Below are 27,705 nucleotides of genomic sequence, written 5' to 3'. Positions count from 1 at the left end.
AACCAGGGAAGACTTGCCGTGAATGGACCCTTTTCCTCTAGCATGATGCGAATGAAGCCTGACATATGTATTTACAATCCTGTTTCATGTCTGCCTTCCCACTTGGAAGTCAAAGGTAGAATCAAATGGATGTGGAGAGTTGTATTATTGGTTCATTCCCAGAAACATCAGAATTTCTTTTTAAGTATGAAAATAACTGGCTACCCTGATTTTGAAACTATGAATATGTTCTGATTAAAATATCTCTGCCAGTGCACCTAGCTTTCCAAACGGCAGATGTGAAAATACTGTATGTGACACAGGCCCCTTTTTAACTATCAGCAGTGATTAGGTCCATGTGCCATTTCATGCCTAGCTTGTCACCAGCCACCACTTTTTAATGTAGCATGGTCACAGGAACAGAGCGATAGTCTGATGTATTTATTGACAATTATCTAAACTATAAAGTGACGCATCCCGTGTCAAGATAGTTCGGTGTGAAGTGTGAAGATGAACAATCCTGATCCTTTTAAACAACACCTACCCTGTTTCCTGCTGACACTGTGGCCAGGAAGATTTAAACAACCACCAAGGCTGGTGGGGATGTGGGGAACGGAGCCCTCTTGAAGCGTCGGTGGAGAGGAAAACTGGCACAAGCTCTAGGGTGGGCCCTTCAGAAACCTGAACAGAGAGCTACCCCATGATGCCGCCTTACCACCCCGGGCAGCGACTCAACACATCTTACGTCAGTCCATCATGAAGACACCTTGCGGCGCTCACTCATGACAGCCAAGGCCCACATTGCTGTGGGGTTCTACCCCAGATGCACTTGCCCCCTTGCAAAGCCAGGGAGTGGGTGCAGGATTCAGGCTCTTCCCCCGGTGAGGAGAAAACGGGCCTAACCCAGACCTGAGAAAGCCGAGCTGGAACACCGAACCCCCAACCCACAGGCAGCCAAAGACTCTGCGGGTGCAAGAAGTCCAGCCAGTGTGGTGGCCATGAGCACAGGGCCCTGCCCAGGAAGAAGAGGAGGAGGAGGAGAGAGAGACAGGAGGAGAAGAGAGGGACAGGAGGAAGCTGCCTCCTCAGGGATCAGGAGGAGGAGGAGGAGGAAGAGGAGGAGGAGGAGGAGGAGGGGGAGGCTGCCTCCTCAGAGGTCAGGGGCAAAGAGAAACAGAAGACAGTGGCATGAGAGGCCAGAAAACAACGTCTAGAGTAGGAGAGAGAAGTGGAATTTGTAAATATACCTGACCAGTCTTCTACAGGAAAAATACCGAAAGAATTGTGAAGTGAAAGATAATAAATGGCATTGAACAAAAAGATAAAGATTAGAGAAAGTGGACAGTCAATGCTCAGGGCAGAGGAGAGTGTGGAGAGGTCTGGCGAGAGTCTTGTCACTCTCTGATGACAAGGAAGACAAACCGCAAAGGAAGGGGAGGAGTGGGGAGGACAAAGGAGGGGAGGACAAGGCCACCAGAGCCCTGGAGCCTGGCCACTGACAGGAGTGGGCTGTGGGACCCCACAGGCCCCAGGCTCGCCCTGTGCCATGGCCTGACTCCCACGGGGCCACAGCACCTGGAGGAGGGAGGGCCAGCCACAGGGCCACTCAATTACCAGAGAAGTGTGTGATCTTAATTCAGCCGATGAATTATGCTAATAGGCTAGATTTGATTTGGTGTCTGGGAAGGCCCCAGGGAGAGCTGGAGGAATGCACGCACTTGATGAACTGACAAACGGTAGAAAGGACATTTTCAACAGAAGACAGTAACATAAACAGAGGTTAAAAAACGTGAAACAGGAAAGCAAAGGAACTAATTGTGTCTCCAGGAAAGGACCCGAGCCAGGCTGGCTTCACCAGAGGACACACCACACACGCAGCAAGTCCTCGGGGGATCACAGTGCTCTGTGTCGGGCTTGGCACGTCGGGTCTCCCGTCCAGCTGGGAGTTTGTGTGAAGCTCACGGTTTCTCGTGAGCCCATGCAAAACACTGGGTCTGCGTCAGTGGAGCAAGAAGTCCTTCCCTCACAGCTCGCTCTACAAATGGTTGATGTGTATGTGCACATGTGTGCAGGTGTGTGCTCGTGTCCACACACATAAATCTGTGTGTGCACATCCATGTGCAGGCATGCACGTGTGCACACATCCTTGCGTGCAGGTGTGTGCATGTGTGTGCATACATGAACCTGTGTGCACGTCGGTGTGAAAATGCATGTGTGCTCGTGTGTGCCCGTACGCACATGTATACATGTGTAATGTGTACACATCCTTGTGTGGGCGTGTGTGTGCACTCATGTATGTGTACATGCACACGTATGTGCATGTGCGCGCGTGCGCGTGTGTGTGTGCGCGCGCATGTGTGATGCCTATGAAGAGCTCTGGAGGCAGTGACCAAGTACTTGAGGACAGCACGGGGATCAGGAGCAACCCACGGTGATTTCTACCTGCTTCATCCCCACCCCCACCGTCCCCGCCTCCATCACCCCCCCTCCATCACCCCATCACGTTTGCCTCCATCTTCCCTGCCTCCATCATCCCCTCTTCCATCACATCTGCCTCCGTCCTCCCCGCCTCCATAGGCTGCTGCTTTCGTTAGGAACATTCGGAGCACCAGAGAGAAAGGGTGAGAATTCTCTGGAAGACCTCTAGGCTAAGAAACAAGGTGAAGGGGCTGTACAGCGGGCTAGATTCTAGCCCAGGTTCAGGGCCTAGGGCCTTCCTAGAACCACGACAGGGCTGAATATGCCTGACCTGAGTCCGCAGACCGCTGCTCAAGGGTGGAATCCTGAGCTCACTCGGGGACTCCAGCGGAGCTCACCAGAGGGACTGCCACCTCCTGGGGCCACCAGGGCTGACAGGAAGGGTCAGGCTGCCTGTGACACCCACAGAGCAGCCAAAGCTAAGCTTCCTTCCCAAGAGTCACCCAGCGTGGTGCAGGAGCTCCGGAGAAGCCAAGAAGATGACAAATCACACACCAAGCCAAAAAGATCTTGAGAATCCCCCCACCCAGGTTGGCCCAGGCTCTGTGTCTTCTGGTCTCAGAGGAAAGGATGAGGCCCCAGGGAAGAGGGGAACTCACAGGGGAGGCTGTGAAGTGTTGTAGTGCTGGGTGGAGGGGGACCTGCGTCAGGAATCAACAAGCTCTGCACAGAATAGCAAGACCCAGGGAGCAACAGGCCAGCCACAGGCAAGACTCCAGCTCCAGAGTCCATTTGCCCACAAAGCACCAAGAGTCCTCAGCTCTTGCAGTCCTGGGCCCACAGGCCTGCATGCCACTGTGAGGGCAGCTAGATTCCAAGAAAAGCCGGGAAAAACACAAGTGTTCTGAATATAAAGGCTCCATTAAAACCATGAGCGCTATAAAACAGCAACTACATTGTCTAAGGAATATTTAAGTCTGGACTTGGAAATTTGAATATGAATATTACCATCCTTAAGACAGGCTTTCCTTCTAAGTCCTGACTTACAAATTATTATAACAAAATTACCCTAAATGAACAATGTAAAAAAATAGGTATAGTTACATTTGTTGCAACTTTAGTTATAACGTTAAAAGAACTGGAGTTACTCTAAATTCTCCCCCCAAAAGAATAAATTAGTTATTGTACAGTTAACACAAGAGAAAAATCACTTCAGCCAGGAGACAACATTTTGAGGAATGTTTACCAATATAAAAAAATAGCCACAATGTATGAACATGCACAAAACAGTGAGTAGTATCAAATCCTATATGAAAACAAATTATAGGAAGATAGCTGTAGAATAGCCGGGCTGCATGCCCAGATGGTAACTGGAATTTAATTTTTTGAGCTGTGAAAACAACATAGATTTTATTAAGTATTTTTCTCATTTGCGTTTCCCAATATTTTTCTATGCATGCAATGCTTTGTAATAAGAAATCACAATAATCATCTATTTTAATTCAAAAACTTAAAATCCTTGTTTGAAAATAAGGGGAAAATTGCATCTGTTACGATAATAACCATTTTCTTTTGAAATGTAAATAAAAATCTGCTGGAGGACTATTGAGATTCCAGGGAACGGGGCCATTTGAATGCTTGAGCTTGTTTCCCTGATTCTCAGCAGGTAGCAGGCCCACAGGAATGAGGGGCTCTGTGGTTCCCAGAGGGCTCCCCAGAGCACCAGCTCTGCCTCCTGCCAGGGCTCCTAGCCCAGTTGTGAACCCGGGAATCCCACTTAGTGGAGGAATATGCCAAAGGCAACCAAAACCACACCAAATGTAAACAAAATAACAAAACACAAACTCCCAGGACTGAGCTCAGCTGGTGGAGCAGCTAGGGCTCCCCAGGCCTGCAGCTCACCTCCATTCCATTCTCCCAGTGGGTGGACACTGCTGGCTCGTCCTGTCCTGCAGGCACAGGCCGGGCCAGGGAACTGTGCACAGAAGTGGCGGTGCCCTCCGACAGCCTTCCTGAGGGAGGCAGATCATTCTGGAGGCATCTGACCATCCTGTGCTCAGCGCTGGACCCCAGGTGCCCGGTCCCTACCCGGCCTCCTTCCCATCCCACACAGTCAGTCTTCTCAGCCTCATCAGCACTCCAGGAAGGCCGTGTCCAGGGCTGCGCTGGCCTCGCGGTGTTCTGCAGGCCTCCTTCCACCCTTCACTCTCTCATCAGAATGATTGTGCGGCCCACACTAGCCGGCCCAGGCGCATGGCAGGGTGGGCAGGCCCACTTCCTGCTCCTCTCCCTCCTGCTGCCACCCTGTCTGCGTCCTCTGGACTGTGAGGCTGGAAGAGGGCCCATCACCCCTCTCCTCCTAACTCTCCCAAGGATTCCTTCATCACCACGAGCTAAGCCAGGACGCTTACCGCGTCCAGAAGCCCAGAGGTTGAACCCCACCCTCTACATGGGTCATCTTGCTGTCCTCTCCCAGGCAGGCATGAGATGACCCTCGCTCCTTTCCAGTGAGCATGGAGCGCACGAATCCAGGCACACCTGTCTGCTGGACCCTCGCAGCCACCCCGCCGTGCCCAACACTCTGCACAGCCGGGCCCGGCTCGTCTGGACCTCCAAGGCCAGGTTAACAAGGCCTTTCCCGGCTGTTCGGTGTGAGAGGCAAGACCATCGCACTGACCCAGGCTCTGGGACACTGCCCCATGCCCACTGGCCTCACGGGAGTGACACACAACCCCCTGTATAACACGCAGGGAGCAAGAACCTCGCACGGACACACACACACACACACACACACACACACACACGAAGCAGATTTAATCATGTTGATTTCCACGCTGGGTCCCAGGGGTGGCTCTGAGCCTGACAGCTTCACTGTGGAATGAGCCCTTCCTTCTGCCTCTGCATTCGATGAGTTCATCTCACTCGTGGCGGCCTGTAGCAAGCCCACAAAGAGTACAACTGAAGCCTGGCTCATGCTCAGACCCCTGGCTCGCTGACCTGCGGGGTCACAGGCGCAGGGCTCCATTAGGCAGCTGCCCCTGTAATCTAAGTTTTTGAGTGGGCGTGTTTGGACACAACGCTGCCAGTCCTTCAGCTTACACACACACACATGCGCACACACACACACACACACATGCACACGGGCACACACACACACACACACACACACAGTCTTCCTCTCTACGCGTATTCGTATATACCTTCTGTGTGACTGAAATGTGCATAAACTACAGTTCACTAGGAACAATTTAAAACACCATGGTTGGCAAAAGTCTAGTTACAAAAGAAATATGGCCATTTGCAAAATGATAAAAAGCACAATAGAGCGTGAAAAGGCCAAAGGGTTTGGCGGCAGATTTAAAGCTTCGGAGACAGGTTATTAATGTCTGCTGTGAAAGGAACTGTGTGAGGGCGGGCAGCCTACATGTTTGGGTGGCAGGGCACAGAGAGGGCTCAGAACACATATCAAGGGAACACAAGACGAAATCTTCAATGTGAAGGGAAATTCTAGTTTACATAGCAGTCATGGTGAGAAGATGGAGCCCATCCTCACATCCCTCTCCGTCCGGGGAGACCCTGCCAGCCAGAGACCTTGTTGTCACCAAGAGGGGTGGCTCTCAGTTGAGCGAGTTAGGGGTGCCCCTGACAGACTCATGTCCTTGAGCCGATTACAAGGATGGCCTTGTGGGGACAGCATGCAGCCCAGCATTACCTCTGTGCCACATAATCACCAGACACACACCAGAGGTGGACTGGCAGGAGGGAGGAGGGAGGAGGCCGGAGGGAAGAGGGGAGAGGGAGGAGGGAGGAGGCCGCCTTCCCGCCCGGCCCTGACCCCTGGCTCTGCATCTGGGACCATGTGGCACTTGGCCTGTGTCCTGGGCTCTGCGGGACCCGGGGTTAAGTGTGGGCAGTGAAAGCCGTCAGCTGGGAAGCCCCAGCTCCTGAAGACGCACCCCTCTTCCACCAGCTCATCTAATTCCACACGTAGGAACACGTGTCTCATTCCCTGAGCACCAGAGCACTTGGTCTTCCTTTGCAGCCTTGGCCCAGAGCTGGTACGGGTTGTCTGCAAAACTAGCATTTCATACAAGATTGTCCGCCACCTCCCGGCTTCGATCGGAGACGAGGGTGGTGGAGTCTGGGCTGGGACGGCGCCGCCGCCTCCTCCCATTCTAACATTTCTCTTTAAACCATTACTCTCGTCTTGCCTGCAGCTCATTTGACAGTGATTTTCATTTTTAGCTAATTTTGATAGCCACAATAAATCTCTTTTGGAAGCTATATTTTTTCAGTTTCTATAACATTTCATTAAGTTACTTAAGTGTAATGAGAAACGACAGTGCCGTAAGTAGGTTAGGCATAAACACACAGCTGTCTGGAGGCGTATGCAGTACATCTGTGGAGGCCCAGCCCCCCGGGGGCCAGCGAGGGCCCCAGGGAGACCCCCCAGCCACTCACCTAGCCAAGGCCCCAGGATGAGCCTCTGCACATCAGCGTCTCCAGTAGGGAGCAGGGCTAAGGACAGCCAGGCTGGAAAGGTGACTGAGTGGAATCTACATTGTACAGAAGAGCAGACACTTTCCATGCTCTGGAAATGGTGTCTGCATGCGGTGAGGACTTGCTCAGTAGAAATGTGGGCTCTGATCCCACCAAAGGAAGACTTTTTAAGGGTGGCGTTGGGGGGCCATTTAACCCCTCCTGGAGGACTATAGAAGACAACCATCCAAGCAACACAGAATGTTTACTTTAGGAAAAACGTACAATGAGAACTCAAAGGATCTGGAAGCCAAGGATCTGGAAGCCTTCACCTGGACAGCAGGAGAAGAGATTTTGTCTCAAAAAAATGCAGGAGGAAACATTTTTGCTTTCCTGGATTAAAATTCAGGACTCACATTATTTTCATTGGCAATCCAAAATAGTGTCTAAGATATTGAGCACCCATAAACTTACATACATGGTGTTCTTTACATGCATGTACACATCTGATTTTGTTTACATCCTGGTCTTGTCTGAACAAGGTCACGAGCTGGCGGGAGTTTTCCTGCCAGGTGGTGGTGGGCCGGGCGTGGCATCTGCTGGCAGGTTCATGCCATGGCTTGTCACAATTACTATGACGGTCCCAAGACACTGTTAGTGAACAAGGAAAGCCAATGCCACGGTGGCTCTGTGTGGAGTCCCTGGGTGGCACCGGCTGGGGAGCCAGGCTGGGAGTTGGGCTGGGTCAATGCCCACATCAGCAAGGACGCTCATGCTTGAGACACTAAAGCAGGGATAATAGGAATATCCATGATGGTGATGATGATGATGGTGGAAGGGGGAGGTAGGACAAAATGGTAAACGGACCCCCAGGTCAGTGATCTTAAGGGGAGAAGAAAGGATGACAGGAACAACAAGGACAAGTTTGTGGGGACCCAGGCAACAAGGGGGAAGGGGAAGCTGTAGTTGACAAGGTGGGGGGGGGGAGAGCCACAACCTCAAGGATCTTGAAACCAGCATCGACTCCACTCCCTCTGCCAGGGAGGGGCCGGGAGTCAGCAGGCCAACCTGCTCTCCTGCCCCAGGACCAGAGGTGGGCAGTGGCAGGCACTGGCCAGGCTGGCCCGTGCAGGTGTCTGGTGGGCTGGTGTGAGAGGCCAGCCTGTGGATGCACCCGTGGCGACCACCGTGACCAAAGCCTGATGTGGGCTCACTGCTGGGCTTGCTCAGGGGCTCTTTGTGAAAGGCAGTGACTGCGGGTGGATTGATTTAGCCCTCTAAGCTTAGACCAGAGGCGGAAAACTTCTCACCCTGCCTCAGAGCCTGGAGTGATAGGTTTGTATTTGTCTGGAAAAATGCTTTGACTCTTTAAAAGTCATTAAAACAGCTTAGAGTATGTAACTAAATAAACACATCTCCTCAGGAAGAGGAGAAGCACAAGTCTTTGCCTTAGGCTAGAATCATCAAGACATTTGTTTAGGGAAGGGAAAATAAACCTGTCTTTTGCTTTCCTGGGAGGTGCTTGGTTTGTGTGTGTGTTGGGGGGGAGTGGTGGTGTTGGTGAGGGTTGAGTGGATGAATGGATGCTACTCCATCCTGCCATTTAGAGGCTGAGTTGGGGGAATCAGCAGAGAGAAGGAGCTGGAGAAGAGCCTGGGTAACAAAGCAAGACTCCACTACAACAAATAACCAAAGAAAATGACAATAACTCTGTGGTGCTGGTTTTTCTGAACACAGAAAACCTGACCCAGGGCGCTTTGCTGCAGAGAGAGCCCCTTGGGGCAGGCCATTTCCTCAGCCAATTAACAAAAGGAGGACCATCGCAAGAAGGATAAATAATCACAGCAGCTTGGAGCCCTTCCAAGCCAGGCTGCCAGCAGGGCAGCTACCCAGGTACTAGGCTTGTGCCCTTTTCCACCGTGAGGGCACCGCTCCCTGAGCCACCTGAGCCTGCATGCCACCGCCAACTTGACCGTCCCTGCCTGAGCAGAGGAGCCACTCTCAAGTTCCTCTCATACCCTGCCCTGCAGCCTGGCTGACTGGACAGCAGAGGACAACATACACAACCCCACGCCCGCTTGACCACGGCTCTCGCCAAAGACCTGCAGTGCACATAAACAACAGCGCATTCCAGGCCCAGCCGGGAAGGTAAGCGAATTCCTCCCTTCTGACAGGCCTAAGAATAAATGGAATCTGATGTGGCTGAAAACTGGGCATTCGCCTCAACATTTTCTGGACATCCCAAGTCTCAAATTGGCCTTCCTGGCTTCACATTTCATATGGATGCTACACACACAAACTTATGAAAAGGAAAAGCTAAAGCACATTTGTAACTTCAAGAAGCCATTGCTTTTAGGGAAGGGTGAATGCTGATTGGGCTCAGAAATTCAATGTGTGCTTTTCTTACTATTGTCTACTCATCTGGTATCTTTTCAAAGTCAGCTCAATTGCTGTGTCTGCATTTGGCACTCGCCACACTTCCCTGGCTCATTTCTCTCCTTCCCTGACTTCTTTCTCTGCTCCCTCTGCACTCCTCTGAGATTTGCCCTCACCTGGCTCTGCCTGGACACTGTGTCTCACACCACGGTCACCAGTCTGCGCTTTGCTCCATCTACAGCCACGTCTGTCCCTGGCTTCCATGCTTCACCCACGGCAGGGCAGCTACTGGGGCCTGCAGACATGATGGAAGAAACCCCACTTCTGTCCTCAGAGTTCTTAACTAGCGTGCTTCCAGTTATAAGTAAAAGACTCATGTTTTGCAATGCAAGAGATATTGGAAGTTCCCCAAATTCTAGTTACTATTAAGAAATAAGTTGTATAATAACAATTATAATGATACTGACAAAAATAGGAGACAATATATTTTGTCTGTGGGATGCTAACCCAGCACTGTGTACACAGAGCGACACACCTGGAGTGGCTCTTAACCTGAGCAAACGGATGTGCAATGGTTTTCTGCACACTCTGCATCATCAATTCTGATTAAAGAGTTGTGTCCCCTATCATTTCCTTCATTGTTTTTCTCCCACTTCTCATTTTTTACTTTATCCTTGTCTACTAAAAGAAGCTTAAAAAAGAATTTAAATGAATACATAAAGAACCATTTGCATTAATAATAAAAGGCTTATTCCCAAATGATCCCCACAAGAGCTGGTGTTCCACTGAGTTGCTAGGGCAACACCTGAATTCCCATTCTAACACTTTAAAATATTTTGACCAGCTTACCCCACACTAAGTGAAATGAAGTTTAATTTAATGAGCCTGGCTCAGAATCCTCTAGACAATGGGAAACATATTGTGGAATAATAGCAAGGGCTTTTTTGAAGCTTTGCCGACATCATCAAGTCCTCTGATACATGCACCGACCTCAGAAGGGCCGCAGCCCATTGGGGAGGCAGAGGCAGGAGGACCAAAAGCTTGAGGCCAGCCCTGCGGAAGAACCTCTTCCAGAGGCCAGTGCGCATTCGCTGAGGTAGAACAATAAAGGAAGTCATAGTGGTTGCTCTTGGGCTGTTCTTCAGTCGGGTTGGTTGTCTGGAAATGCTGAGGCAGGAGGAGATGGGCATCCAGTCACGCGTGTCGGGGAATACGCCAGAAAAGCGATTTGCGAGTGCACTGCTCTCCCGACTTCTCCCTACCAGCACAGTCAGGGAGTGGGCGCAGTGAGCAGGGAGGGCGGGCTGAGGGCCGGAGCGCTTTCAGCCAGAATGTGCCAGTGGCCGCGGTGGGGGAGGTGGTCCATGCCCCGTGAGTCCCTGGGTGTACGGGGGACTCCCTGGGGACAAGGAGTCCTCAGGTGACAACCTGCTCTTCCAGGGTGCAAGCACTGTGTGAGGAGCCAGCCTCCAAGGCCTGACGTCCCTCAGAATGTTCACACATGAAGGGACGCGCCTGGGCACGGCAACTGACCCGCAGTGCCTTTCGCTGTGTGTTCTCTGTGTGCGCCCCGGCACCCAGCTTCCTGTGTGGCAGGGATCTCTGGGAGTGGATCCGACAGTCCAGGTGACAATGTGGCCGTGTGTCACCTGCCTCCATTAAGAACCGTCAAGAGACCACCACTCCCCATAATCATTTTAAGACAATGCAAAGTGATGGTTTTCAGAATAATCAAAAGGGCTTTAATTTCTTAATTGTGTCTGCCCCGCATTCATTGATGACAAATTGACAGGTTATTGCGAATGCCTTTTCTCTGTCACAAATATATTAAGTAGCTGAGCAGAGGCCATTGGTTTTGAAGCAGCTCCCACTGAAATTGAGGATTTTTTTTAAAGTTGAAATTACTGTCCCTGTGATTTATTATTGTTACTCTTACTTTTAAGACAAGTAAACATCGCTCCTCAAAATACTGGCCATGCTTTGTGAGTAGTTAGATAACCAGTTAAACTTCTGCTAAGTATCCAGCTCCGTTAAAAACTTTCAGAACACATCGCCTCGCTCCTGCTGTGAGCTACAATTACTCCTCTCTTCTCAGGAGCTGAATCCCGAGGTTGGGCCTCCCGTCCCACGGCCATGTGATGTGAGACCCCATCTTCCTGACTCGAGACCCCGCCCTCCACCCCAGCTTTCTGCTGCCTCTGCTGAAGGATCACCAGGCCTCCCAAGGAAGCGAGAAACACCCTGTGTTCCCAGGACCCTTCCAGAAGAGGCCTCCTTTCTAGGCAGGACCCACTGAAGGACGGCATCTTTTATGCCTGAGTTGGTGGCACACAAGGTTGAACTCAAGGCCTCATGCTCACTGGCTGCCCTCACTGTTCTTGCCACCAGCCCCCAAGTGGGGGCTCCACAGATGTACGTGGGAGGGAGGGCGCTTTGTTTGCACCTATGCCACCAAGTCAAGACCCCTCGGCCTGAACTTCATGGGCATGGGAAGTGGGACTCCAGAGGGGACAGAGCAGGGTGAATGAGAGGGGGTCGTGGTGTAGAGGCCACCCCTCAGGGTGACGTCTTCCTGAGAGGGGACCAGTCCTGACCTTCCCCCAAGCTAGGACATGACACAGCTGTCACAAGCTAAGCCTTAGCAAGTGGGACTCACCTGCGCCAAGGTGCCACCACCTCCCCACCCCCGTCTCCACAGTGAAGCGCTCTTCTGATGTCCTGTTAGCCCTCCAGGAATCACAGGGAACGGTTTATTCCAGCAGCGCCGAGCACTCTGCCCACTTCCATCTACAGCGGGGACGTCCGCCTGGAGGGGATTCACGCTGTGAATCCCGCCACCCCGAGCGCCTCCTCCACAAGAGCGTCTGGCTCTGTGCGCCCAAGCCGATTGTGGTAATTAAGAAGGAAAATGAAGTATTCTACGTGCACGTGTGGACGGTCACTTCCATGCTGTGTCTTCTGCAACCGCTCCTGGGATACGATGCTACCCGAAACCATCCTGGGATGGCGTCAGTCCCTTCCTCCTGAGATGCGCAGGGCCCGTGCTGTCAGGGACCAGGTCCAGGGTCGAGTCCAGTACAGGCCTCCGCGGTGAATTGCAGTGTCTTCCAGCCAAAGCCCTTCATGCTGACCGTTCTTGTGGCCACCCAGCCACCCAAAATGCTTTCCAAGAATCCCAAGGGGCGAGGGAAGTCATGGTTCTAATTTCTCAGTTCCCTCATCTTTAGGTAAGTGACGGTTGGCACACTGCATTTTATCACATTTAGGAAGAGGTAATTTTTGTTTGTTTCTTGTGAATTAAAAGCATGACTTGAACTTCTGGGAACACATTCAGATGTCTGATAGACTTATACCAGAGGCACACAATTTTCCTATTTTGGCTAGTGTAGCCTATTCTAAATATGGAAAAGAAAATGCTCTAAAATGCATGCAGATTCTCATCTGCACAGCATGGCAGTACTTAGCATTCTGACTTAGCTCTCTATTTCAGATTTATCCTTGCGTGTGTGATTGTGAACATACAATTTATCTTGGAAAAGATCATTGTAGCTCGGGATGCTGAAGGAAGTGACAGAGAATCCCCTCATTGAGCTCACCAAGACCCCCAGACCCGGTCGTGTTCCACAGAACACATGGCGACCCTCACCTGTCTACTGGACCTTTTAGACAGGAGGTGAGGGGCAGTGGGGTTTGGAGAGGCCACAGGAGAATGGGGGGTGAAGTTGGTCAAAATGCATTGCACTCCACACTGACAGGCTCGACTGAAATCCCTCTGTACAACTACTTAAAGATCATAAAAAGTAACTTTATTTTTCCCAGTCCTGGACTTGAGCTCAGGGCCTGAGAAAGTCTTTGGACTTTCTCAAGGTTAGAACTTGAGCCTCAGCACCACTTCTGGCTTTTTCCTATGTATGTGGTATCAAGGAATCGAACCTTGGTCTTTGTGTATGCTAGGCAAGCACTCTACCATTAGGCCAAACTCCTGGCCCCAAAAGTAACTTTTTTAAAAAGAGCTCATCCACAGGGGGAAAAACGGTGCCATGTTACACAAAAACAAAAGCAACAGGCACACAAAAGCCACTTGAGCACCTCAGGGACAGAATGCGTTCTGGAAACTTCTTTCTGGGACCAAAGCTCCGCTACCAAGGATCCCAATTCAAACTAACTCTGGAGTCAAAATGACCTCTCCCAGCATCAATGAATTTGCTGGGCTCTTCGGTATAGAAAAGGTGCTGGTGGGTCTGGGTGGTCACTATATTGGTCATGGTTTCAGCAACGTTTAAACTGACAGATACAATTTGATCCTGAGTTACAAGGGGAGACCGCTGTTCTAGGTTTAGACCCAAACAGTAAGGACAAGATGGCACCCGAGACGCTGGACGTCATGACTGCACAGTGTCACTGTCTTTCCCACTGTAGAAATTCCCCGAGTCTTTACTACTCCTCATCAAATGACCATTTGAGTTCGGCTTGGGCTACTTTCTATCAGCTGAGAGCCAGGCCCACCATTAGAAGGCTGGGCTGGGTGGACAGTGGGGCTGTAGTGGGGGGGGCCCAGTGGCCAGTTGAGCCCTTCAGAAGGACTGACTCTTGGGAAGGGCCTGTCACCAGCTGAGCCCTGGCCTGGTAGCCCTGTCACCAGGCAGGACTGGTCCTGCCTCCCCTTTGCTAATTCACCCGTGGGCCAGTATGCCAGCTTCGTACCGCCTTCCCTCCTTACCGGGCGCCATGTGGTAATACGTGTGTGTGCTTTTGTTCCAGTCATTTCTCTTTCATCAACTTGATTATTGGGACCCAGATGCATGGCGGCAGAGCCGGGCCCGCAGACAGCAGTGAAGCTGCACTCTGAGGAGGGGGTGTTGTAAGCAGGGCTGTTAGGGGTTCAGAGAGATGGGGTGGTGGCTCGAGGTGACTCATGTCAATTAAGAGGTTAGGGGGGGCGTGGAACTAACTTAACTATATTCTTACATTCACAGAAACCCCAAAAGGACCCCATAGTTGTGTGTGATTAGTAAACACCAAGGGAAAACAATGTGAAAGGCAAGCAATTTGGCATGTGGAAGAGGTCAGCAGTAAGTGCCGGCGATGGTCTCGGGTGGCGTGCTGGACAGGGCAGTGCATGAGAATAAGGAAGGTGTGTTCTCCAAGTTCTAGGGGCAAGCAGGTGGGGCACGGTAGATAAAAGGAGGATGGCTCAAGCGGTAAACAGCTGCCTAGCAAGTGCCTGACCCTGGGTCCAATCCCCAGTAGTGAAAAAACAAACAAACAAGCAAACAAACAAACAGCAGTGAATCTCCAGTGCCCCTGCACGCAGACACCCCGCACACGTGTCCAGTGCCCGCCCTCAGGGCATCGCCCCATCTTCCTGGGTAGAACGCCACAGCCCCACCCAAAGGGCCCGCTGCTCTTGTTCTGGACCCAAAGCAAAGCTAGAGAGGGGGCTTGAAAGGTCGGGGTGTCCATGTGGGCTGGGCAGACGCCCTGCCTGCTCCACAGCCAAGGCAGGACCACTCTTTCCATAGCCCTGTCCGTGTGGTCTGCAGTGAACGGGATGAAGGATTCCACCTCCACCTCTGGCTGTAGGCCAGGAGCTCCTTCTTAAAACCCACGAGCAACAAAGCTCCATCACTGAGAGAGAGATAAGACAGAATCCACAATCGCCAGGGCCTCCAGGATATTCTTCTATGGGCATGGGCCATCTTCTCCCATTTCCATAAACTTCTCTCCCAGAGCTCACCCCTGTGAGGACAGCAGACTCGGCGGAGCACCGCCAGGGCCGCTCCCTGGGCTACTACCTGGGACCGTGCTGCAAGGAGCGACTGGAGCCTTGGGGAACTTCCAAGCTTGAAGAGCACTGGGCTCCAGTCAGTGAACTCTCACCTTGACCCCTGCTCCACTGTGCCAAGACAGACTCAGAGGGCGCGGTGTGCAGGCCCTGCAAGCTCCCCGGTCTGTTTCTGGAACCGTGAATGTCTGCGCCTCCCCCTTCACCGCTCCATCCACCTTGTCCTCTGCCCACTCTGCTTCTCTGAATGTTCTCGTATCTCCCTCGAAAATGTGTTTCCTTGCTCACCGAATCTGATCCTTTTGTTTGGAAGGAGTTCAGTATAAGGAAACCAGGGACCCTGTGATCTGCTTATCTGCTTCCCAATTACCGCGACACTTGTCTGTGCACAGTAAGTACGCAAGCACGCCGGCGACACTGGCACGGGAGACCTATCTGCCGCATGAACAGTGATGAACACAGTGAGCCTCAGAGTGGACTTCTTTCCTGAAGCACAGATATTGTCTCTTTTATTTTGGAATAAAATAAAATAGAGGTGCGAAGCAATTTTCAGGGTGCTCTTATAGCAGCGTTTAATCATCCAGCATATTTAGACAGAAAAAGTGCAGTATCGCACTGGATTTCTGCTTTGCATGCGAATTTTATTTATTTATATATTTGTTTGTTCACTTAATTATTTTCTTCTTGTAGAGCTGGGGCTGGAACCCAAAGGCTCTGTTCCTCTCCGCTGAGCCACCCCTCAGGCAGGCACCCAGATTTAAATGCTAATCCACAGTAGAATTCTGACAGATTACAGCGCTCAGGAGCCTTTGCTTCTTGGTGTGATGTGAAGATGGCAACTCAGGCTCAGAAGGACTGAATTTTTTAAAGTGTAATATGTGTAAAACTTTGTTATAATTCATGTACTTAATGAATATTTGTAGGTATTTGTAATAGTTGTTCTTTGTACAACAAAATAATGAAAAAAATCACTTAGGTAAAACATACAAATTCTAGATTATTCCAGTGAATTCAAACCTAGTAACTCCCCTAAGAGACATCACCAGGCCACAAGAAAAGATGTCCCAAGTCCAAGGAAATTTTGCCTTCATCTTTCATTTACAGAATCTCTAAATTTAACAGGCTCTTGGTAAAACTGTAGCATGACTCTGATCCCAACACGCTGGAATATCTATAGACTTCTAGAATATCCTAGAAATCATAGCAGTGTGGAAGAAAAGCACAAATAGATGGATGGGACATTATAAGAGTCAAACTGGCCCAAACAGAGGTAAAGATGAATTTGATGGAAGAAATGCTGTCTTTCCAACAGATGGTGCTGGGTCAACCACATGCCAACGCAATCTAGACACAGACATAACACCCTGTAAAGACCTCCAGACATCAAAAGAGCATTTATCCAATTTAAACTATAGCATCTCAATGACCTTAACCCAAGCACTGGACTTCCAGAAGGAAAAACAAAACAAAAAAACCCAAAACACACACAAGCACAATTAAGCAGAACTTGCTCAAATCTCTTGTATGCTAAAGCTTACTTTAATGGTCTATGTATCCTATACCAAATACTGAAGTAGAAAGCGTGAGAAATTATTCTGGTTTTATCTTATGATAATTAGAATTTATCAGGTACAGAAGAGACCAATAGAAGAATATTTGCTCCCTTGTTTTCCAACAGACAAAGGGAAATTATTATTTTCTAGTTTGATGCTACTAGAGAAATCTTTCATATGTTTTACAAAGGATGTGGAGACAGATTTGAATTTGTTATTTGCATTGTGAAGGGGAGTATAAATAGAAATGAAAGTTCTTCAGTACTTATACCAAATTTGGATGTACCACTGTAGAACAATAGCATGTACTACAAAAGCACAAGTGGGGCTAATATAGTTCAGGTAGTTTTGAAGTGGATGTTAGCAAATCATGCCTAAATGCAAGTAAAACAAGAGTTTAGCGGGAAGGTAAGATGTTAGCCAAACCCTTTCACATCCTCAATTCACAAAAACATTTTTATATCTCACAAAAATTACCACTGTAATTTTTATGGAGTATATACACCAGATGCATTTGATCTTCTGATTATATTTCAAATTAAGTAAGAATTGCATACAAGCCAGCTATTCAAAATGCATCATCGAATATTTAGGATTAGGGCTGAGAGCCTAGCCTGGTGATAGAGTGCTCACCTAGCATGCACAAAGCCCTGGGTTCAATTCCTTGGTACTACATACACAGAAAAGGCTAGAAGTGGTGCTGTGGCTAAAGTGGTAGAGCACTAGACTTTTGCAAAAAGTACCCAATGACAGTGCCCAGAACCAGAGTTCAAGCCACAGGACTGGCAAAAAAATCTAGAATTATTATTTTTCCCCTGTCAGAACCTGATAGAAAGCTCTGGAAACCTGTATAGAATATTTATTCCAGAAGTGGTAAACATTTCCTCGAAGGAGTGGGAGTGGTCGGAGATTTCATAGTATTAACTAAACAAACTTGTACATGAAGTCATAATTTTCCACATAACTCAGTGAAAGTATCTTCTTTGGATGTTCTATGGTTTATACTATTTTATATACATTTCAGCCTGGCAGTTCAGACCAAGAATGAGCCATTTAAACCATAAACTGAACTCTTTGTAAGAATTTGTAATTGTAATTGTATTGTGCAAGGCTTGCAAAGCACAGCATTTTCCATCTGCAATAAATTCAACCAATGACTTCTTCTTTCAATCTTAGGTGACCTGCTTGACTGGCTGTGTGTCCACAGATGCTAAAGCAAGCATCTATGCTGTTCTTCACGCAGAGAGCTTCCCTCTGCCCACTGTCATTTATGGAAATAATGTAAACTCACTGAAATCAAGAGATACGACCAAGTAAATGTTGGATCCAACAGTCATTTGCTAAAATTAAATTATTTCACTTAGTTCAATGAATATACTCCTTATTTTTGAGACATTAGGTTTTAAAGATGAATGCTTTTGGAAGTTTTAGCACATCAGAATTCCTGCTTATGAGTACGTTACAGATCATGACTCTAAACCTCCTCACTCAGGAAGCTGAGATCTGAAAATCACGGTTTGGAGGTAACCCAGGTGTGAAGTCTGTGAGGCTCCAATCTCTGATTAGCCACCAAAAAGCTAGAGGCAGAACGGAGGCTCAAGTGGCAGAGGAAAAACAGATGAGGGATAGCACCCAGGGTCTGATTTCAAGCCACAATCCTGGCACAAAAATTAAATCCAGAGTTTTGAAACAAATCAATAAAAACATGTAGACTATATTTTCTTTGGTAATTGATATTTTACACGATGATTCCATGATGTCAAAATCCCCTTATTTCTAGACTAGCAGAGCTCATTTGAATTGTATGACAACGTGAACCCCCATCAAGCGGCTTACGTTCCACAGACAGCCCTGTGAACTGTCATTTTCAGGGCCCTTCACAAAAGCGGCCCACGCGCCAGCAGGAGGTGAGTGGATTCGGGAGCCTGGGCCAGGCTGCCTCCTCACTCGGGGTGGATGGCAGCCAGCACTTTCAACATCTCGCATGTCTGCTAGGCAAAGGCTAGGAAGTCCTACTTCTAAGGCCAATGACATCCACTGCGCTCCAAGACTGAAGTCTGCAGAATCAGAGTTCTTTTTCTTCCAAAGACCCTTTGAAGAAGATGAAAAGAAACCTGCACACCAGGAGAAAATATTTGCGCACCACATTTCTGACCAATGACGAACGTCTATTGCAGATAGCAAATGCTGACAACTGGACCAGCAAAAGCAGTCCAGACGGAAAGGCCCCAAGAAACTTGAATGATGCTGTCACAGGGAAGATGCACAGGGAAGCTGTCCGTGAGCACAGCACCCATCTCATTATAGAAATGAACATTAGACCCTGAACAATAGGAAGACATCGTATGCACCTATCAGAACTGCTGAAGTGGAAAATGATGGCGAGAACGTAAATTCTAGGGGAGAGGTGAGGCACTCTGTGGCAGACATACCTGTGGCTGGGAGGAAGGTACAAGGTACAGATGCTGTGGAAACCAATCTGGTAATTTCTTACACAATTATGCATTCAGGTGTCATGTAGCAATTAAACCATTAGACATTTATCCATGAGTAAAAAATCATGTTCATGCAAAAGGATGTTCACAATGTCATCACCATTTGTTCATAATTTCCACAAAATTATGATTTTAATGGGTCCACAACTAAACGACCACAGAGTACCCACACTTGGGCTGTTTCATAAACAAAAATAAAAGGATTTAAGCCAGGCACCAGTGGCTCACGCCTGTAATCCTAGCTACTCAGGGGCGGAGATCTGGGGTGTGTGGTTTGAAGCCAGCTCAGGCAGAAAATTCTGTGAAACTTTTATCTCTGATTAACCACCAAAAACCAGGAAGTGGAGCTGTGGCTCAAATGATAAACCACCAACTCGAGTGAAAAAGTTCAGAGACCGTGCTCAGGCATGAAGTTCAAGCCCCACAGCCTACAATAGATAGTTAGGTAGGTAGGCAGGCAGGCAGGCAGGTGGTTAGGTAGGTATGTAGATGGTACAAGATAGATAGATAGATAGATAGATAGATAGATAGATAGATAGATAGATAGAACATTTTATATCTAGAATGAGTTAGTGGACCTTGAAGGAATGACAAAACCAGTCATAAAAGATTCCAGAGGATGTACTACTATTTTCTGATATTTGTGAAATACTACAAGCTCAGAGCTGGAAAAGTGATTCACTGTGTTTTTCCAGTGGAGGACGCACGAGAGTCCATGGTTACTTGGTTTCAGTGTGGTATACAACTTCCTCATGTGCCCTGCAAACTCATAAACCTGACACACATGCCCCCTCCGGCACACACACGTGTGTCTCCCCACAGGCAGACTCATGCCACTCCTGCACACACAGCACGTGAGACACTGAACAAGCCTGTGACTGTTTTGACGCTGTGCTTCTGATGCCTTACATTTTGTCATTGTGCAACTTAGTACCATTTAAGAAAAGAAAGGAAGGGTACAAAGCTTCCTTGTAAAGTTTCAAGCATGCTGTAAAGTTATAGTAATTTCAAAATACAAAATTGAAAGGGGTCATCTGGGGCTGGTGGCTCACGCCTGCCATCCTAGCTACCCAGAAGGCTGAGATCTGAGGATCGTGGCTCCCAAAACCAGCCTGGGCAGGAAAGTTCAAGAACTTCTTAACCTCAATCAAACACCACAAAGGTTGGAAGTGAAGTTGTGCTCAGGTGGTAGAGAACCAGCTACGAGCAAAAATGCTAGGGACAGCACCCAGGCCCTGAGTTCAATTCCCAGGACCTGTACACATGCTTGCATACACACATGTGTCCCCCCCCTCTCTCTCTCTTTCTCTCTCTCTCTCTTTCTCTCCCCCCCTCTCTCTCTTTCTCTCTCTCTCTCTCTCTCTCTCTTTCTCGCTCTCTCTCTCTCTCTTTCACACACACACACACACACACACACACACACAGACACATACACACACACACACACATGTTGAGAAGGGGATTTGCCAATTTAACATACCAAAGACAGGGATGTGTCTTTGTATTGGGGACACAGGACAGGTGAGAAGGCTGTGAGTGGTGGCCTGTAGCAGGTGGCACCAGCTTACCTGCCCTCAGCACACTCTTCTGTTTTGTGACAAGTCCTCCCTCTGTCCTCTGTTCTAAACCGGCGGCCAGCCCCACCTCACTGCCACAGGGTCCATGTGACATAACACACACGCCCATCCCGGAAGCCAGCCTCGGAGAAGCTCGTCACCAGTGGGCTGTGCTGGCTCCTCATCTCAGAATGCCTCGTTTAATGAGAGCATTATCAGTGTGAGGGCACAGATTTCAACCTGGGGAGGGAAGCTAGCTTTCATGTAATGACTCTAATTCACTTAGGGAGTGACATGAACTTGAAGAAAATGTTTTCAATGGTATGTTTATGACATTAATACATTCTAAATAAAATGGTGAAATAGTATATTTTTCCAGTTCCCCATGTTCAAATGCATACTTGTTGATTTTTATATCCTGTTCTTTTTTTTTTTTTTTGCTATACTGTGGAGGAAGTCAGGCTTCACCCTTGCCAAGCAGATGCTTTATCACTAGAGCTAAACTTCCAGCCCGTATCTCTCTTTAAATCTAGAACAATGAATTAGTTCCCTTTTTTATAAATTGGAAAGACTAAATTTAGTTGATAAAGAAACCAAATTAATGATTTAGTTTAATCTTTACTTCTGATTGAACTTTCTCCTTAACAAAAATGCAGCCCTATGGGATGATTTAATTATAGCGCCCAGCTCTTCCTCTGCCTCCGGACACAAGCATTATTTCCACTGGATGCCCTTCAAGCTCTAAAACTCCTGAAAGGCTTCCAGAGCGTCAGACTCTTTCTTATTCGATTATATGAGAAGATTAAGTTATATGATTTTATAAAAGTTGATGAGAACACAGTCTGGTGAGTTTCTAAAAGGAAGTCATAGAGTGACTACCCTCTACAGACTTTCTGAGGTCTGTCCCCTCCACAGGCTGTTTCCCCACCAATTCTTCAGAACAGACAGAGAACAATCTCTATCGTGTTTGCAAAGTGAATTAACCCCCTTAGCTAATGAATTAGCTCTACGGTCCTATGCTGACAGCACTCATAAAGCGTTTTACTCTCAACCAAGGTGGAGTCAGTGCAGCCACGTGCAGTCTAGCTGTGCTGCATCTTGCACGCCCTAGCTGAGCAGACTGACTCTTCTTGGTAGTTGCAGAATTCTGTGCACACGTGTCCTCCACAGTGGCTGGACGCCAGTTTTCTCCCCAGGTTTTGGTGGAGGTTCTCCTCACCCACCCTAGCTACACAGCAATTCTATCTTCAGCAAGATTTTCTGTAGCATTTTAGAAGGTATTTCAGCTCCCACAGTGACAAAGGCCTATTTCAGAACTGCATAATTTACTAACCAGATTAATTTTTCTGTAGTCTGGGATAGTCACGCTATAGGGGGATGAATCGTTTTTAAAAAGCAAGGATCTCTAACCATCACAATGCTCCCTTTTATTTCATTTTATGGAATAAAGTAGATTGGGGGAATTATCCTTTAGGTTTTACTAAGCCTTTGTAGAGCTGTCAAAGGTGAGCAGAATTGTTATTTTTTTCTCCTATGAGAATCTGCCTCAAGGCAAATCTGAAGAGTTCTGGGCTGCATGAAAGGGAGGCAAGCATGGCCCATGGCAAGATGACAAATTCCTGTTGTGTGCTGTCATTCAGCGACATCACGGTTGTAATAGTCTGGAAAATGAGTCCTGGTGCAGGAGGCCTTCCTGGCCCTTTAATGAAGAGCCCTGATCTTTTATCTCAGAGATAAAGCTATTTTGTTCCAAAGCTATAGAACAAAATTTGGCCTTTGTAGGTGGGAAAAGCAAATTATGCCAATTATTGGCTATTATTCTCATGGAAACTAATAGAACAGCACTGGTTATCTGGAAATCCACAGGCTGACAGCACCAGTCGAGACTAGACCACCACCCTACCTGTGGTGTCCTTTCCATCGCTGAGGCCGTGGGGTGTGCACGGGGCTCTGTCATCCAGGGCCCCGATGGGAGGTCCCCCACTGGCCGACATGGGGCAGTACCAGCCCTCCCCGCGTCCTGTGCGCCTCTCACCCTCACAGCCCAGGCCCAGCTGCACTCCGGGCCACTTGTAAGATGGCCCTCCAGGCCGCCTCTCCACGCTGGACTCAGGGCCGCCTCCCGAAGCACAGGCAGGGGCTGCGGCCCACACAGCCACAAGTGGACAGGTTCCACGGTGGGAGGTGGAAGACAGTTTTGTCCTAGGGTCCCTGACTGAAGAGCACCCAGTTCAGAGCATCCATGACTGTACCGCGGACGGCCAGCCCCTCAGGACACATCCTTGAAAACAAGAGAACGCCTCTCTTGTGCTTTGAATGTCTCCTTGCATGCAGGCAGCAGAGCAATCCTAAGGAGCTGTCTTTCTCTGTCTTGGAGGAATTAATTATTTGCGAGTCTTTCACAGAGGCCCAGGACATTCCTCATAGGCTTCATTCTCCTTTTGTGCCTGCCTGGTGACTGGAAGCGAGACTCGCAAGTGGGCAGGCATAGAAGAGGCACAACGAAGGTGGGGTGACGGCCTGACTGGCGCAGCACCCGGCTTGACTTGCTTATGTCCTTTGTCTTCATGGCTCCCTGAACTGAAGGGACTCTGTTTTGTTTTTCTGAATGACAATAGCTTTCCCCGTGGACTCTGTCTTCTCTAGGAACCTCCCTGCCTTTATGATTGCACGGTGTATGGCCCAGTACTTGGGCTTTCCTGGTAGGAATCGCCAGAGTTCTGAAGCCCAGGGGCCGCCCTGCCCCTCGACAGGAGATCCGTGTGGGTGGCCTCTGCGTGGCCCCTCGGCCTGTCCTCAGCCTGAGGCTGCAGCCGGTGAGTGAAGAGACAGGCGTCACTGGCGAAGAACCGGGTGCTCCTGCCCATTCCATTCCACCATCACACGAGGCTGCACACTCACCTTCAAGTCACCACGATGCTTCAGCCCGGCTGTGTCTCTGCCCCCTGGCCACGACTTGGCATGAGTTGGGAATGAAATAGACAAAATTATCCATGCACACGGATCTCATGTTTTAAAAGGAACAAGGGATAACGTTAACGAGAGTGTCTATGGGTGCCATGCACTCAGATACATGTGTTAGGATAAGGGGAAAAGTTGGAAGCTGAGCAGGCATCAGAAGATGGAGCTGTGGATGAGCCAGGCATGAGAATCGCACACAGAGCTCGGGCAGGAGTGATCAGGAGGTGGGTGCAATCTCATAAAAGTTCAGCAGGGAGAGACAGGAAGACGGGGCTCTTTGCAAAGATCACTTGAGACTGAGCAGAGACGATGCCCAAGGCTGCACAGCAGAACGGTGTCCTTAGAAATGCTCAGATGATTTCCTAAGGGCTGTTTGTTGGTTTTAGCGTCAGTCCAGGTGCTCAAACTCAGGGCAGGGCCCCGGGGGTCCGTGCACAGGGCCGGCAGAGCTTCCCCACCTCCTTCCATCTCAGCAGTGGGCCTCATCCTGCCACCCTGCAAATGAGTAACATGATGGGGATGCTCAGGTGTTGGAGCTCCCCAGGGGAGCTCGGCTTTCGAAACCTCACTGTGCCTTTGTTCTCTTCCCCTCAGCTTTGCAGAAGTCTGTTCCCCGGGAGGAGATTGACTTTGTGGTCTATCTCTGAGGGAGCCTCATTTCCAGGAGTAGGGAGGCTAAACTCACAGATGGCATGGAGGCAAGACGCGACACAAGATGTAAGATTAAGCCTAATTCTTTAGAAAGTTAGGGCTTACATCCCCAGGAACAACGACCCACTCGGTGGCAGCAGAGCCCGAGGCAGAGCGCAGGTGTAGAAGGTTTTGAGGAGAGGCACCAGGAGTCTATGAGCAGGCTTGTAAAGCAGCCCGGGACCAGAACTCGCACGTGGGCTCTGAACAAACAATAGGTTTTAAACATTTCTCCATAATTACGTCTGTGGCAAAGGAAAAGCCAGAAGCAAAGGGAACCAGAGAGTATACGATCAATAGATTCCTGGATGCCAGCTTGGAATGAATGCGATTTTGCCTTAAGTATGTTTTTCAAGGTAGTTAGGAAAGTTGTTGACCCACAGAAAGGGCAAGGAAGCAAGCGGCCAGCAAGTAAGAGACTCTGGGGCAAATTAAAAAATAATATCCAGTTGTTATTTTCCCCAAGGATTTATAATCATCATATTGCTCCATTTCCCTTCATTTAAAAAGGCAACTTTATATTAAACAGTGATCCAGAATGAACTTTCCCACGCTGCAAGCTGTACACAGTTGTCACTCAATGTTCAAAGCCCGGCTCGTGGATCTGTGCTGGAGATTCCCGGCAGATCAATACTGCATTTGTGAAGTTACTGGTGTTGAACTTTGCGTAGCTCAAAAATAACCACCGAGGCTTTCCTTCGCTGGCCCCCGTGTAGAAACGCCCATCGGAGGGTGTGAAAGGCTCAGATAATGAAGCCTGGTCCCTGACGAGGAGTCTGCTGGCACGGCGGCCTGGCCAGGAGAGGACCCAGACGGGGCAGGAGCGGTGACACCTGCTCCTCCCAGCACCTGAAACTGCGCACAGATGCCTGGCCTGGCCCACCCAGTCTCGCTCTCCCTGGTTTCGGGTGCCATGGCTTGGCCACTTCGTCAGAGGTTAGACACTTCTCAACCAGCCAGGCCTCAGGCCTCGGGGGACGGAATGTCACTTCCTTATGAGAGGACTCGGAAAACATGGAAGGACCCTAAACACAGTAATTCTGGTTCTGGGAGGTGTGACATTGAGTGACAAACTGAAGTCGCCATGAAGTGGCGCTCGGCCTGTGTGGAGGATTTTGGGATGCTTTGTCTTGTTAGAAGAACCATTAGGCCATTCATCATGTTGGAGAGACGTGCAGGCTTGGGTTTAGTCTGCAAATGGCCAAGCTGTGGCCTCCGAGATCTTGTGGAGGGGCAGAAAACCGAGACTAAAGTGGAGTTGAGGAAAAGATTAAGCTCATGGGAAGGCAGGGGCATTCGTGACTGGTGGGCCAAGAATGCAGTCACAATGGCAGCGAGAGAAATCCACCAGCCAGTGTGAGCAACGTGAAGAGAGTGGAAGGGCCCTGCTTCAGGCCTCCCTCCCTGCTCTCGCTCCCTCTCTCATTCTCCCTCCTTCTCAGCCCCCTACAGGTCTTATCAGGACAGCTGGAAAAATTAGAAGGGCAGTTGGGCCGTCAGGCGACAGCATGCTTGGTCTCCGTGGGCCTGCCTCAAACCACCAGCAGTGAGACTGGGACAGCTGGGCCCTGGGTGAACTGTGCCGTCTCCTCCATGGAGTCAGCGCCTGAACGGCTCCCGCCAGAGCTGCCTTGCTGCTGATCTCTTCGGGTGGATCAAGCTTCCCTCCAGGGCGTGGCACATCGTAGAATGGAAAGGCAGTGTACCCGATCCTGGCTTCTCGACAGGACAATGCTGTGAAACTGACTGCAGCTTTGATGGCATAGATAACACTCAGACTTGAGCAAAACAGACACGTTTATAGCTGCAGAACCCTCGTCTTACAAAGAAGATCCTATATCCTCTCCTCTATGAAGAGCGTCACTTGGCGTGTATAGCCACACCTAATGCGGGAGTCACATGTATTTATTATACTGTTGATTTAGAAGCCCCCACATTCTCTTAATTCTTCTTGAACAACTAGACCCAAGGCCTTACCCAAACCAGCTTAATATTATTTGCCGACAGTATGGATCCCTTTCAAACACCAGATCATCCATGCATATGTTTTTCAATTCCTGCCCAGGTAAGGCAGAGCAGACAGACTGTCTTAAGCCCCAGTTTGGGGTTAGGATCCAGCTTTCTGTGTCCTCCAAGGCCACAGGGCAGGCCTCTGGTGCTACAGTGGACTGTGGGGCCTGGCAATGTGGGAGCCCCCGGAAGATGGCTATTGAGAAAGCAAAGGGAAATCCATCAACCTGACTTATGTATGAGCTCCAGTAGATGAAAGCACACGTAGGAGACGGTGGCTCATTGATCACATCAGTAAGTAGTGTTGGCTGACCTGAGGGGTCTGAGCCACGGAGGGCGGGAGAGACACACACAGACCCGAGCATGGGCAGAAGTGGCGACAGAGAATGGAGACTGAAGCAGGGGCCAGGTAGGAAACAGAGAAGGTGAGGACGACTGGCTCATGACCCAGGTGGCAATCTCTTAAGTCCTGCCTCCTGCTCTCAGTAGAGGAGGAGGCTCCAGGCTAGCTCCAGGTTGCAAAGCTCCAGCCTCAGGGATCACAGAGGGAGCTGGCACCGCGAGCAGGCACCCAGGCTGCTCACACGGGGCAGTGAAGAAGGACAGAAGGCACCTCCATTCCCCTTCCAGTAGCCTCGGCGGAGCCTGGCTGGATGAGAGGCGGGAGAGCATCTCAGGCCTGACTTTCCACACTGCCCAGAGCTGCTTCACTCTTGAGGCAGCGGGTGCTCAGACATCTCACAGGAAGAGAAAGAGACGCCTAGCTCGCATCGATCTCTCTACTGCCAGCGTGTGGGCAGGTAATGAACTAGAAAGGCGGCTGGCTGAGCTCAACACACGCAGTTAAAAGAGGAGCCGGCCGTTCCTGTTCCCTGAGAAACTGAGCATTTCACCCCAAGACTGGAGAGGCCAGCAGGATGGCAGATTTGAGGTATGCCAAGGATACTTCCCCCATCATCATCAAGGTTCCAAACCTTCTTTCTCCCAGGAAGACGTTAAAAGTAGAGAAGTGGGAGCTGCAGTGAAAGTAGCTCCTTACGGAATTACACTTCTTGAACTTCCCTGCTCACTCTCGCTTTCCCCTGTGCCAGGCAAATCCGAGACAAATCTGTCGTCATGTAGGAGGAGAATGGATTTTTACGTCATGGAGGAGGAGAATGACTTACAGACTGAGCTTTTACGTCATGGAGGAAGGTGACTTACAGACTGAGCTTTTACGGCTGCTGTCTTTGCTCGGTAGAACCTTGACTCCTCTTGACTTCAACTCAATGGCCTTTTTCACTGAAAGAGAGAAAAGAAAAGAAAGCCATTAGTGGGTGAGCCTTGGAGAAGATGGAGGGTGCTTTAATCTCCAGCTTTAACCTTCCTGGGAGACACGTGCTCCCTGAGGTCAGAGAGAAACC

General features: G+C 49.5%; 1 protein-coding gene across 1 annotated transcript in view; it reads right to left on the bottom strand.

The window, feature by feature from the left end:
* Positions 1-27,705, bottom strand: part of Csmd1 (CUB and Sushi multiple domains 1) — a 705,832-nt gene that overhangs the window by 247,596 nt on the left and 430,531 nt on the right. The window contains exon 7 of the mRNA XM_090353740.1: positions 27,506-27,583. Within this exon, the coding sequence (XP_090209866.1) occupies positions 27,506-27,583 (78 nt within the window). The remainder of the gene's footprint in view (positions 1-27,505; positions 27,584-27,705) is intronic.

Source organism: Megascapheus bottae, chromosome 20 (genome assembly GCF_031878675.1).
Source record: "Megascapheus bottae isolate mThoBot1 chromosome 20, mThoBot2.hap1, whole genome shotgun sequence".
Lineage (NCBI taxonomy): Eukaryota > Metazoa > Chordata > Mammalia > Rodentia > Geomyidae > Megascapheus > Megascapheus bottae.
Note: the sequence above shows the minus strand (reverse complement) of the source record. Positions and strands in the feature narration are given on the sequence as shown.